This window comes from Phoenix dactylifera, unplaced genomic scaffold (assembly GCF_009389715.1).
Source record: "Phoenix dactylifera cultivar Barhee BC4 unplaced genomic scaffold, palm_55x_up_171113_PBpolish2nd_filt_p 000026F, whole genome shotgun sequence".
NCBI classification, from domain to species: domain Eukaryota; kingdom Viridiplantae; phylum Streptophyta; class Magnoliopsida; order Arecales; family Arecaceae; genus Phoenix; species Phoenix dactylifera.
Genome location: NW_024067667.1, coordinates 945,854 through 958,303, shown reverse-complemented (window position 1 = coordinate 958,303; position 12,450 = coordinate 945,854). Strand labels below are relative to the sequence as shown.

The following is a 12,450-nucleotide window of genomic DNA, read 5'->3' as shown; positions in this document are numbered from 1 at the left end:
CTAGTTTGTAATCTCTAATTTTGTAATTGTAACAACCCAAGACTTCACCCAAAAAGACTAGCCAGAAAGTATTATTTGGATCTAGTAGATCATTACACACTTTCCTAATTTAAGCCTTGGCGTCCTCGCCAGGATAAGGATTCAAATCTATTCAAATTCAATCACAAACGCCATGATCAACTTAGGATCAGCTCAAATATATCCGTGCTACAGTATTTTCTAGTTTACATAGGTTATAGGCCGGATCCGCCCTGATATCATTTATAATAATCAATGATTTCACCCAAAAAACCTAGCCAGAATGTATTATTTGGATTTCTTAATTTTATATAAGTATTCAAAATCTATCCAACTAATTAATATATATAATATTTTATGACTATCTCAACTTAGCTATTTACTTTCTGTACTTATTTCAATACAATTTTTTTATGCGGCCCCACAATCATTTTTTCCATTTTTTAGTAAAAAATACATCCTCCTATGTCCACCGATACATGGATTTGTAACAAAGAAACCGAATAAAGGCCATTGAGGAGATAGCTCAGTGGAACTGGGCCTTACTTCCATCCAAGTGGTTCCGAATTCGAAACACGCAGGCGTCCATTAAATTATGGAGACCGGATGCTCCCTGCTCAGACACGTGGTCTGGGAGGGCTTATTAGTCTGCTGGTAGCCTCGGTGGTGCTAGGTGTGACGTACTCACACGGAAGGTAATCGTGCGGGAACCCAGAGAAGTAACGAGCCAGGCCCACAGGTGGGGAGGGTATGAGTAAAACCGGCCGGCATGCCCAACATACGGTCATTTATGCCCGCATCGAACATTCTCCTGGTAGGGTGGGGGCCTAGTGGGAGCTGCTACATGGGGGTGGGCTTGTCCCTTCCTCTTCCTTCTCTTTTTGCCTAAGCGCAAAAAAAAAAAAGAAAAAAAAAAGGAAAAAAAAAAAAAGAAGAAGAAACAAAGAAAGAAAAAGAAACCGAATAAAGAATAAAAAGAACAGAAACCGGCTATCCGGTCGGATCGGATCAATTCGCGTCGACCTTCTTAACATTGTTCCAGCGCTAGCACTCTCTCTCTCTCCGTGGTGCGTTGGTTCGTTGCTTGGATCGCCGGCAATGGCGTCGTCGGCGGGCCCCGACCACCTCTTCAACCTCCGCAATAGCTTCTACTTGGGGGCGTACCAGGACGCCATCAACAAGAGCGACATCCCCAACCTCTCCCCCGATGACGCCGTCGAGCGTGACTCCCTCGTCTACCGCTCCTACATTGCCCTCGGCTCCTACCAGGTCGCCTCTCCCTCTCTTTTCTCTAGATCTTTGATCTCTTACTTCCTCGTTTCTTCTCTGATCCTCGGGATCTGCCGCTCCTCTGCAGCTCGTGATCAGCGAGATTGATTCCTCGGCCCCCACTGCCCTCCAGGCCGTCAAGTTGCTCGCCCTTTACCTTGCCGGAGACAAGGTTGGTTTCCCTGGTGCCCGAATTGGATCTGGTTGGACTCTCTTTTAGGTCTGGTGGTTTAATTTGTTTGGATCTGGAGCAATGAAACCCAATCCGTTTGATCTGTCTTGGATTTGCTTATCCCTGCTATTTCCTGTGATCTGATATGAAGTTCTCGTCCAAGATATGATTGCGGTCATTATAATTGAAATACTTTGAGTATGTTTCTTTGGAGTTCTTTTGTTGAGATCAGATATTGTGCTTTCATTCTGTCAATTGGACTAGTTGTTTACCACCATTGATGAAATGTGTTGCAAATTGTGTTACACTTAGTCTAGATCAGACTGTATTATGAGGGTACTTTCTGCTGCGATGAAGTGTTATTTCTTCAGATTTGGTCTGGCTGAGTCACATGAATAGCTCTGCTGCCTGTTATTTTTGTGCGTTTATGCGCTGCATATTTATTTGCTTGTTTGCTCCTAGTTCTTGAATCACTTATTATACGCTCCTAAGTGCCAATGTTGTAAGGTTGTGATTGTAAGTTTTGCATTTCAGTATATGTATAGATTTATAGCAAGGTAGGAATGGGTATCCAGTGCTTATTATGTTCTAATATATGTCTTTGACCAGTCTTTAATTTGAGTGCCTACACAATTCTCTTTTTCTGTTTTTTTTTTTGAAGGCATGGCATTTCCATTCAATGTGTCCTAGGTTAATTGCTCTCCATCGATGCATCACACTTTAGCACTGTGTGAAAAATTATGTGATATGCAGGGCCAAGGGGTTGAGATATATTGTTTATACTGATGATGGTCTATTATAAAGCTTGAATAGCTCAAATCTATAATTTCCAAACATGTAAATTCTTGTAGTTTAAGCTTGATTTTTTGACCTTTTCATTAATGTTTAGTTGTTCTGTGTTTTGGGCACTTGTATCCATAGGGATGTTACTTCAGTTCTTCATGTTAGGAAAGTTGTCACCGAGGCTAAATTTCTGATTCAGATGATTGATGGAAGCTAAAATAAAAGAAAAATAAAATTAGTAATTCATTGCTATAATATTTATGATTACGATGCATTATCATTGGCTTCTTTTGATTTCAACAATGGCTGCAATGTTTGGTAGTTATTGGGAAACACATCTATTTGAGTTGGAAAGTTCGAAAGTTTCTGCAAACCCTTATGATAAATTGATCTTATCTTCTTTTTAAAAATTATAAATTAAAGAGAAGAATAAACACATGGGGAACTAAACAAAATCTTGTTATGCAAAATATTAAAGAAGCTCTGATAAGAAATTGCCTAGTGGCTCCCAAGAGTTTCCTAGATGCTTCTCACATATCGATTATTATTATTATTATTTTTCTGCTTTCATGCATTGAGGCATTATCTCTCAGCTGTATCTTGCTTGTATTTCAAATTTAGTGGCAGAAATATTCTACCATGATGCTACACTGGCTATTCAAACTCTTCATATTCTGACTCTTGCACTTGCTTCTCAACTGCTTTCCCAATCTAGATTTCTTGAATTGCCCTCTGCTTCCCCATTCCTGCACCCGAATCCACTCTCGATTCTGGAGACAATGGTTTGAATCTACCTGCCACATGTTTCAATTCACTTCCCATTCTCTCTGATTAATAAAAGGAAGACAACAGCAAACTGCAGTGGATTTTTAATTTTTTTTTCCTGTTTATATTACATTTACATAAAATTTTCTTACCTTTTATGCAAAATATGCACTTGAAAGTTGAAACCCTTCTTTGCTTAGCTAATAGCCTTAGGTTTCTACTTTTCTTTCTTGAAGGGCATTGTAGTCTCAAAATTTTTAGCAAGGCGATTCCATCAATTAATGAAACAAAAGGAAAACCTTTCAAACTCACTAGTTAAAATTACTGAATTACATTTATACTATATTTTATTTGCAAAGGTGAACCTGTAAAATATTAAAATATCAATCCTAACATGCATGGAAAATGAATATCTAACACTTTTCTGGTAAGGTGAAAGATCGACCTACTCTCTCTCTCTATATATATATGTATATACATATATTTATATATATTCTATACAATAAGAAGACTAGAAAATGATAGAAGAAATTCTTCATTATTACTAAAAACTATGGTTCTTATGTTCCCACTCCTTTTATTAATACAGTCCAGCCAAATCTATTTTTACTAACCAAGCAGAATGTGAACTATCTTTTCTTTAATACCAGGTCTTAAAAAATCTTATGTTTCTTATTGATGTTGGGTTCTTTTACTTAATGATGGAAGAAAAAATGCAACATTACAGGGGATACGAACTAGTTATGGATCAATATAGTTTTTTGAATAAAGATAGGAGGGAAAAATGAGTGGCGCTGGAAATTGTTATCTTTTTAAGTAAAACAATGCCAAGGTTTAAGACCTGATTTTGGTCTTGGTTTTGGCTGGGTCTAGGAAGTTTTGGTATTTTGGTTCTACTTCATAGTTCTGATTTTAATTTTGAGATTTTTGGCCGAAAATGTAAAATCAAGGAAATCCATCAGATACCCTTTAGAACATATTACGTTGTTGAGCATCTTTCATTTTATTGTTTTGATAGTTTCATGCAAATAAATATTTGTTCAAGAAAAAGTTAAAAAATCAATTGCATCAATTTAATGTGCAGCATATCTTCTTGGCATTTCATGAATATTTTTCATATAACAAATCACATGGCTGTGATATTTGAGATATAGAGCAGTCAGATTTATGCCAAAAGTTATGCCTTTTCTTTTCTTTCTTTTTTCCAACCTAACTTTACAATGTTTTCAAATGTTCTCAAAACTCAAAAAGTCTGAATTCAATCTTGATAAAATTGCTTTATGGTATACCATGAAATGAAGCAATGACAGTCAAAAGTGCCCATGTTTAATATATATTTGGCCCCATAAGTTAGTCTTATCTATAAGCTTCAACTTGACCACTGTTTTTCAGATTGGTTGTAGCTTAAACCTAAAATCAGAGTTTCTGCCAAACACTATAGTTGCATGAATAACTAGTTACCAAAATCCACATCCTAATATCATTCATTCCACAATGCTTTGTTTCTACTATGATCTTGTTATCTTTGCCGAATGCTGGTAAGGATGGCTTGGTTAAAGTAGTCTGGAAGGTAGATATTACTTCTTTAGATGTCTGTGCTGTAAGTCAACTTCATCTCTTCCATTTGCTTAGTTTGTCATTAAAAGGGTTCATGTTGTCATCCCCACTTTATCTGGCTGGGAATTTGATATTAAAGAATGTTCTGCTGGTAGATGATAGTGATACATGTTTTTGTCAACTTGCAGTGTCACCTAACAGTCTCCTACTATATTTTGGACACTCCTGAGTGTCCACTGTTGGTTCAACAATCTCATGTGATGGCATGTGAAGAAAGATATGGAATGAGTAGTTAGAGAGTTTCAAAACAAAAGCTACCCAACTGCTATAGTTATGGGAGACTTCCAAGAAAAAAAGTCTAGACTTTATTAGAGATCCAAAGAAAGAAAATATACCATCAGAAATCTAATGCAAATGTGCTTTCCTCATGATGAAATTTCTTGCCATCTTGTGTGGAAGCTTGCAAACCATCTCAATGATTCATTGACAAGGCATCCCAAAAATCTAGGTCCTCGCCTTTTTTCATGGTTTAAATAATTTATAATTTACTTATAGTTGTCTATTTATTTCTTGATCAACTGGTGTTGGTAATCCGTATAAAGAATTCAGTTTACGAGACTTCTCAATCTTCATTCTGTCCCCATTTTCAGCTTCTTGTCCACATTGATGACATCCTTCCTATGTTCCGCATACCATGTATGTGTTAAATGTTGTTTATGTTTCAGGTTTTTTCATTAAAGTTACTTTGCATGATTGCATTCATGTTCTCATCTAGCTTGGCATGGATGATTCTAATTGAATGATTTCTTGAGTACTAGATTTAGATTTTGATTGATTTTTTATTTTGCAATTTTTGCTAGTTGGATTATAGGCTTCTTTCCATTTGTCAATGACTCAATCAATTACCTTTGAAAAGGATTGCAAAAATGCTAGGAGGGTGGATGCCATGAAAGCTTGTTTAGGTTCTCTTGTGAATGATACTTAGTTTAGTATGATGGGAGAGAACTTGGCTTCCTTGAGGGGGATAGGAATACTAAAATCTACAAAGGAGGTTAGATGGTGAATGCTTGAAGTTAGTGTGAGAACTATTTTGGTGGAGACAATCTCTCTTTCTCTCTCTCATCCACTGTATTGCTAGTAGGAGGCCTTCGTTTGTTTCTTATTTTTGCTTTTTTTTGTTTGATCATCTGAAGCAAGCAGTTTCCGTCCTGTAAATGTCCAGTCTTGTTATTTATGCATTTTTGTGCTTTGTCTTTTTCTTACCCTATTGAGGATTTAACCTTAGCATCTTTATTGTATTTAATGTATATAACATGATGCACAGTTATGCTTTGGATTAAGCTTACGAGCTTTGTCTGTGCCTTGTCTTTTTGGTCTGTCTTGTGTGCTTAGTCTTTGCATTTATTGTTTCTCAAGAGTTTTTTTTTCTTGCATTTTATTCTCAAGGAATCTGCTATCGCGAGTCTCCAAGAGTGGCTGAATGATGCGGCAATTGGAAACAACCCTGCTTTTCGACTAATTGCCGGGATCATTTTCATGCATGAACAAAATTATAATGAGGCTTTTAAGCACACAAACTCTGGAGGAACTCTAGAATTGTTAGTCCCAAACCCCCATATTATCTCCATTCGAAAATATTTTCTAATACATTTATATGATTATGTGTGCGACAGACTGCATTGGATTTTTGAAATTGTGGGATGTGGTGAATGTAGTTGTGATGATTCCTTACTAATAAAAGAATGATTTAGTTATTATCTATATTCTGGATGAAATAATGAGTATGCTAGTCAGAAATCTCTTTCTTAACAATTTTAAATGCCACAGATTCATGAAAAGTAAATATTATTTATTGAATTGTTTATGTAGAAAAGACGGACTTATAACTCCTATCATCTCCATCTGATTTGTGCAACTTTTTATTTGGATATCAAATACCCTCATTGGGTTACAAAATAAGGCCTTCATTAGAAGAGGACTACAGTTGGATCCTCACAAATAAGGATTATAAGGACTACATCAGGGTTGATAACATGTGGGGAATTGGTCAGGAGCAAGTAGCTCGACCACTGTTCCAGCTTTGCCCTGAGTCTCAAAGCCCAATCCAGTCTTGGCCAGATTTGGGCTTAGCATTTCTTATTTATTAATTTGTTTTTTGGTGTGTGTCAGAACCCCTGGTGGGAGGAGGGTAAGTTCTGTGAAAGAGGTATGCAGTTAGATTCAGTGCATAAAAGCAAAGGAGGAAGCTATTGTCTCAGGATTGAGGATATGGAAATTGGGATGTGATAGTAGTGGTGGGAGTGGGAATATAGGAGAGGCGAGTAGAGAAACAAAGAGATTCGAGCAGGGAGACAGATCGCGAGCCAGGGTATTGGGGCTATAGGTATGTAGAGTCGGGGTAGATGATGCTACATACTTGTAGTCATCCATATGGTGGGATAGATTGGGCAGGATTATGGCAGTGGATGAGGCAAGTTGAGAGGAGATGAGAGGAGGGGAGAGAGGAGACTGGAGCGGAAAGGAGAACCGTGTGGAGAGAAGAGGAGAGGGTACAAAGTAGGGATCAGGAAAAAGCTGATTACTTTTTTCCTTTTCTTTTTTAAATGGATAATGTGACCATAAAAACAAAGAACAAGCCAAAAACTTTCTGTAGGCCCTGAATATACTATGGATTTAAAAATACAAATTCATCTTGGTCAACAACTAATTTAGCTGGGCCCCAGCCTAATCTGATTTAGGCCCATTCTAAGTCCACCAACACTCTATTTGTAATCTTGAGATTGGACTAATTTTCCATTGCAAAGAGAGGGATAATCACATATATCCCAATAATTTTGTTAGACATAAATCTTAGCACATTGTTTCATGAGTAAATATCACATTAAGTATTAATATGCATTGTATAATACTAAAATAAGTTACATTCTCTTTTATGTATAAGATATGTAGGAAGGATACAAAATTGTGTAAGCTACATATTTATTCTTTCTGAATCATTCTGCTGATGCATTTGAAGTTATGCTGGTTGGCTTAAAGTATTGCTCCTTTAGTAGGTGGGTAGCATAACTTCAAGGTTTTAATTAGTAATTATGACAAGACAGCAGCACCTTTATTGGGTCTTTCAAAAGCAATACTCATGTTTTCAATAACATATGTTGTGATTCCTTGTAGTTGCGGACTCTGTTGGATTGCCTAGTTTTGCTCACCAGTAGAAGGCAATGACTTGGAATTTGTTCTTAGGTCGTATGAAAATGTGAATATAATGATATTATTCTATGGAATAAGGGATTTCCTGATGGTAACAGTCTGGGTTCTGTACTCCACCATGCTAGATGTTCTAGGGCTCATTTGGAAAAAATGGGGGTACATGTCATTCTGTATTGATCAATGATGGTTCAAGCTGGATACTACCTCAAAAGTTGAAATTTGAGAAGTTATAATCGAAGATGCATTCATAACTCATAAAATGAAGAGATCCACACCAAAATTTTTTCCTTTATAATTGATCTTCAGTGCTTGTGTAATGGTAGATAGTTATTGTGTTTGTGTAATATTGATAGCAGTGGGTTGATCTTACTCGAGTCCTTTTTGTTTGATTCTTTTTGTTCACTAATTAATGAATAAAGCAGTCAGGTGTGAGCCGCCGATGTACCAAAAAAATTAATGAATAAAGCAAAAGAATAATTGATAGCATAGAGTTGTGAGCTAGATATATGATATATGCACCTGGTATGTACCTTTATCCTTTAAGCTGCACTTGATATATCCAAGTGATGCAACTCCACTCATTACTTGTTATTAATCTTGAAGCACAGATTAGCAGCCTTGTTGAACCATGGTTTTCTCCAATTAGTAGCATCATTTCTGTGGCTGCTTCACCTGTGCATGTTAAACGAAGCTAGATTTTCAGAACCCACTTTTTATGGATTAGGAACTTTTTTTTGCCCGGTCATTTTGTTAATTTGCGAAGTGTTAGATGTTTTGTTGGATTCAAATTTCTACACTCCTCTGAAGCAATGGAAGCAAAGTAGTTTTCTGCATACTTTATAGATGGGCAGCTCATAATATGACTTATTTTCCTAGTGCATCCATAATATTATGCTCTTGGCTTTTGTGGAAGAAACAAAGGTGCAGGACTACAAATCATGATGTGAGAAATGTTTTCAAGCAATTGATGCACTTGAATTGTATGGTGATATAAAAGGTGTTAGAATGTATGGAATATAAAGGACGTTGATGCATGATACATGCCATGTGCAAGGATTACCGAACTGGTACCGGGTGCCGTACCGGTTGGCGCCCGGACCAGTTTGGACCAGACCAAACCGGTCGCCAAATATGCCATAGCGCGTGCGGTGCGCTGTGGCAAATCTAATCGGACTGGTTCGCACCGAGTCCTGGCCGAACTGGACGGAACCGTTTTCTATGCCTGAACCGGCCCGGTCAGAGACCGGACTGGTTTGGTACGGGCGGAACCGGCTGGTATGGGCTGGTTCAGCATTTCTTGACCATGGGTATATTCAGATGTACTAGAGCATGAAAAAAATTATTAGCTCCAGCAACTACTGAATTTTTCATGCTACACATTCTAATGCCTGCCACTAAACAACTCTCAAAACTATAGTGATTTGACCAAATTGCTTGTTTGCAGGCATGCATTGAATGTTCAAATATACCTTAAGATGCACAGGTCAGACTATGCAGAGAAACAACTGAAGATCATGCTACAAATTGATGAAGACCATACACTGACACAACTTGCGAATGCATGGGTAAACCTGGCAGTGGTAAGGTTTCTTTTTTTCTTACACACACACAAACACACGCACACACATATATTTGAATTGTGTGTTTACATTGAGATACTCTTAACTTTTTAATATGGGCCGTAATTATATTGCTTTGCAATTCAGGGTGGTTCAAAGATACAGGAGACATATCTTATTTTCCAAGATTTCTCTGAGAAGAACCAGGTGACTCCTTTGGTTCTGAATGGTAAGGCTGTCTGTTGTATGCACATGGGTCGCTTCGATGAAGCTGAAACCCTATTACTTGAAGCACTTAACAGGGTAAGCTTCTAACATCCAAATATTGTGCTTTTATATTCTTTTGTTTAGGTATTGCTTTTATTTCAAAGACTTGTGAAGGACAAGTTGCACTGTGGAATGGACTAAAAGGTTCTGTTTTTTGGTTTCTGCAGGATTCCAAAGATGCAGAATCACTGGCCAACATAGTTGTATGCAGCCTTCACCTAGGCAAACCTGCAGCCCGATACCTCAGGTACGTGAATGAATGCTGTGTAAAAATTTGCATATAAGAATCTAAATAACATGAATTTCTGGTTTGGTTTTTCTATGCACATAAGTGTATAAACTCATCTGTTCAGGCATGAGTCAATGCTTTGATTTTACTGAAGCATAATTTTCTTAACATGAAGTCAACCAAGGTTTTATGTACCACTGTACCGGTCCGTTTGGGGTATGGTACAGAGGCTTGACATGGTACCATATTGACACATGCTATTGATGCCGTGCCGACTTAGCATGCATACCATGTGTCAGTTAAGGGGCATACCATGCCATGCCACACATATAAGCAAGGTACCGATATAGGACCTAGTATCGAGATGTAAAACCTTCAAAATCTACCATATGCTCTTGAGCATGTACCCTTCATTTTTATTCGTGGCATTCCTTGTTAACTGACTCTTATGAATCCAGAAAGCTTATTTTATTTATAAATTAATAGAATGTAAAGAATACAGGCAAGCACTTAAAGCATGCTAGAAAGCATAGAAATGATCATGGTATGCCGTACCGGCCCGAATCGGACGGTATGGGACGTACCGTACCGTACTAGTGATGTACCGATACTCGGTACGCCAAAAAAATTCTGTACCGTGCCTTATCAATACTGTGCTAGTGTGGCACCGGTACGGGGTCCAATACCGAGATGACGAACATTGGAAATGATAGATACGAGAACATAAATGAACAAAGAGGAAATTTTAGTTAAATTTTGAAGAGTTTGAGCTTTTGTCATACATTTGTTTTTCTGTCGTTGTTGATAAGATATTGATACATATGTTTGTATCCATTGATAAGATTTAACTTCTATGCATGAGTCATCGTATCCTCTTTTTTCTCTCTGCCGACTCGGACTCTTATTCAACTCTTGCAATCACGCCCATGAAAATCTGGTTTTAAGGTATCTGGAATGTGAAATAATTTCAAGTTTCTGCCTCCCATCATTGAAGTCTGAATGTAGCTTGCCTGTCACCGGTAGATCTTTACCTTTAAGATCAAAACTTCATAACCTTTTCTTCGAGTTTTGCCTATGCATATCCAAGCCAGGACTTTAGATGGAAACCAATGACCTGGAACTGGACAATTGCCAAAGCTCTAGCTAGAATTGTATCTACCAAGATGATATGTCATGCAAGGAAATCTCATCTATATCTTCCTATCAGTGGATCAATTCTCATAGATCAGATGTTAACATGATATGTTCTCCCTGTTTTGTGGAGCCATAATGTTAATCGAATTTATAATCTTTGTGGACCTTTAACTCCTCATATCAAGTCACTTCAGGTTTTAATGTTAATTTATTATCGAATTTATAATGTTGATTGACTTTATAATGATGATATCAAGGCAGTTGGATGCAGCAGGTAAAGTTCAGGGAAAGAGCTGCCGGAAAGCATCATGATTAAAGTTTTTTACTATTACTTTCACTTATACATCAAAGTAATACCCATGGTATGTTGTACCGGCCCGAACCGGGCAGTACGAGGGCTTACTATACCGGTTCGGTACGGATATCCAGTATGGGTAGCATACCGACACTCGGCACGACAAAAAAAATTCTGTACCATACCATACCGACATTGTGTTAGTATGACACCGGTACGGGATCCGGTACCGAGACGGCGAATCTTGGTAATACCACATTACAATTCACTGTAATTGTACTTTTAAATGCTAAGATATGACAATAGTTTTCAAGTTTACACTAGTACTTGCAATTATATTTATGTTACAATGAAATTAGAGCATATGTAAAGCTTTCATTCAACATAACTTCAAAGTTTGCATTCTTTGGCCCTGTCTAAGATCCCAGATGCACTCGAGGCATCTGGGCGGTTGCCATGGTGGGCATGTTTAGCTTTAGGTGCTGAGTTAGGCTTTAGGCATGTATTGTAAGGCCTAACTACTGTTCCTGATTTCCTAGAGTACTTGCCTGCAACATCCTCATTCTTACTATATACTTGAAGCAAATTCTCCACTTTAATGCATTATATTAATGTAATCCAAGTTGAGTGCTGCTGAATTTTGTTTCTTTGCTTCTTCAGCCAGTTGAAGCTATCACATCCTGATCATATGCTTGTTCAGCGTGCCTCTTCTGCTGAAGTTATCTTTGAGAGAGCTGTTCAAGCCATTGCATGAGCCCTTGATGTTGCAGTTTCCAGCTGGTGGAGCATAATTTCATCCCTGTTCTTTTTGATTATACTATATTGTAGTTTAATGTTCAGTAGTTGCTTTTTGGTTGGTACCTTGTGTGGGGATTACTATTTTCTCATTGAATTTTGACCAAAAGATTGTTTTTGGTTCTGACATTTTGGTCTTTTTTTTTAAAAAGTCAAACCCTGTTAGTCATCAAAACTGTCCTTTTAGATGATATTGATACTATAATGTTCAAATGGTTGCACAGAACATCAAGAAAATTGTCCAATGTTATTTATAGGCAGGATTTCTTTCTCTGTAGGGGTTTATAGCAACTCTCTAGATGGAGAAGTCCACCATTCCACAGGCAATGGACTTTTTATGGGGAGGAATAGCTGCTTTATATTTCCAGATATCAAAAATTAATCCTCAGATATAAACAGG

The 12,450-nt window shown here is 37.5% G+C and overlaps 1 protein-coding gene across 1 annotated transcript; it reads left to right on the top strand.

Moving 5' to 3' along the window:
- Positions 1 to 1,016: 1,016 nt before the first annotated feature.
- Positions 1,017 to 12,287, top strand: LOC103698382 (coatomer subunit epsilon-1-like). The gene is made up of 7 exons (XM_008780381.4): positions 1,017 to 1,287; positions 1,376 to 1,459; positions 6,011 to 6,162; positions 9,216 to 9,351; positions 9,478 to 9,633; positions 9,765 to 9,844; positions 11,916 to 12,287. The coding sequence occupies exons 1-7, from the start codon at positions 1,117 to 1,119 to the stop codon at positions 12,007 to 12,009; spliced, it is 873 nt and encodes a 290-aa protein (XP_008778603.2). The 5' UTR covers positions 1,017 to 1,116; the 3' UTR covers positions 12,010 to 12,287.
- The last annotated feature ends 163 nt before the right edge of the window (positions 12,288 to 12,450 follow it).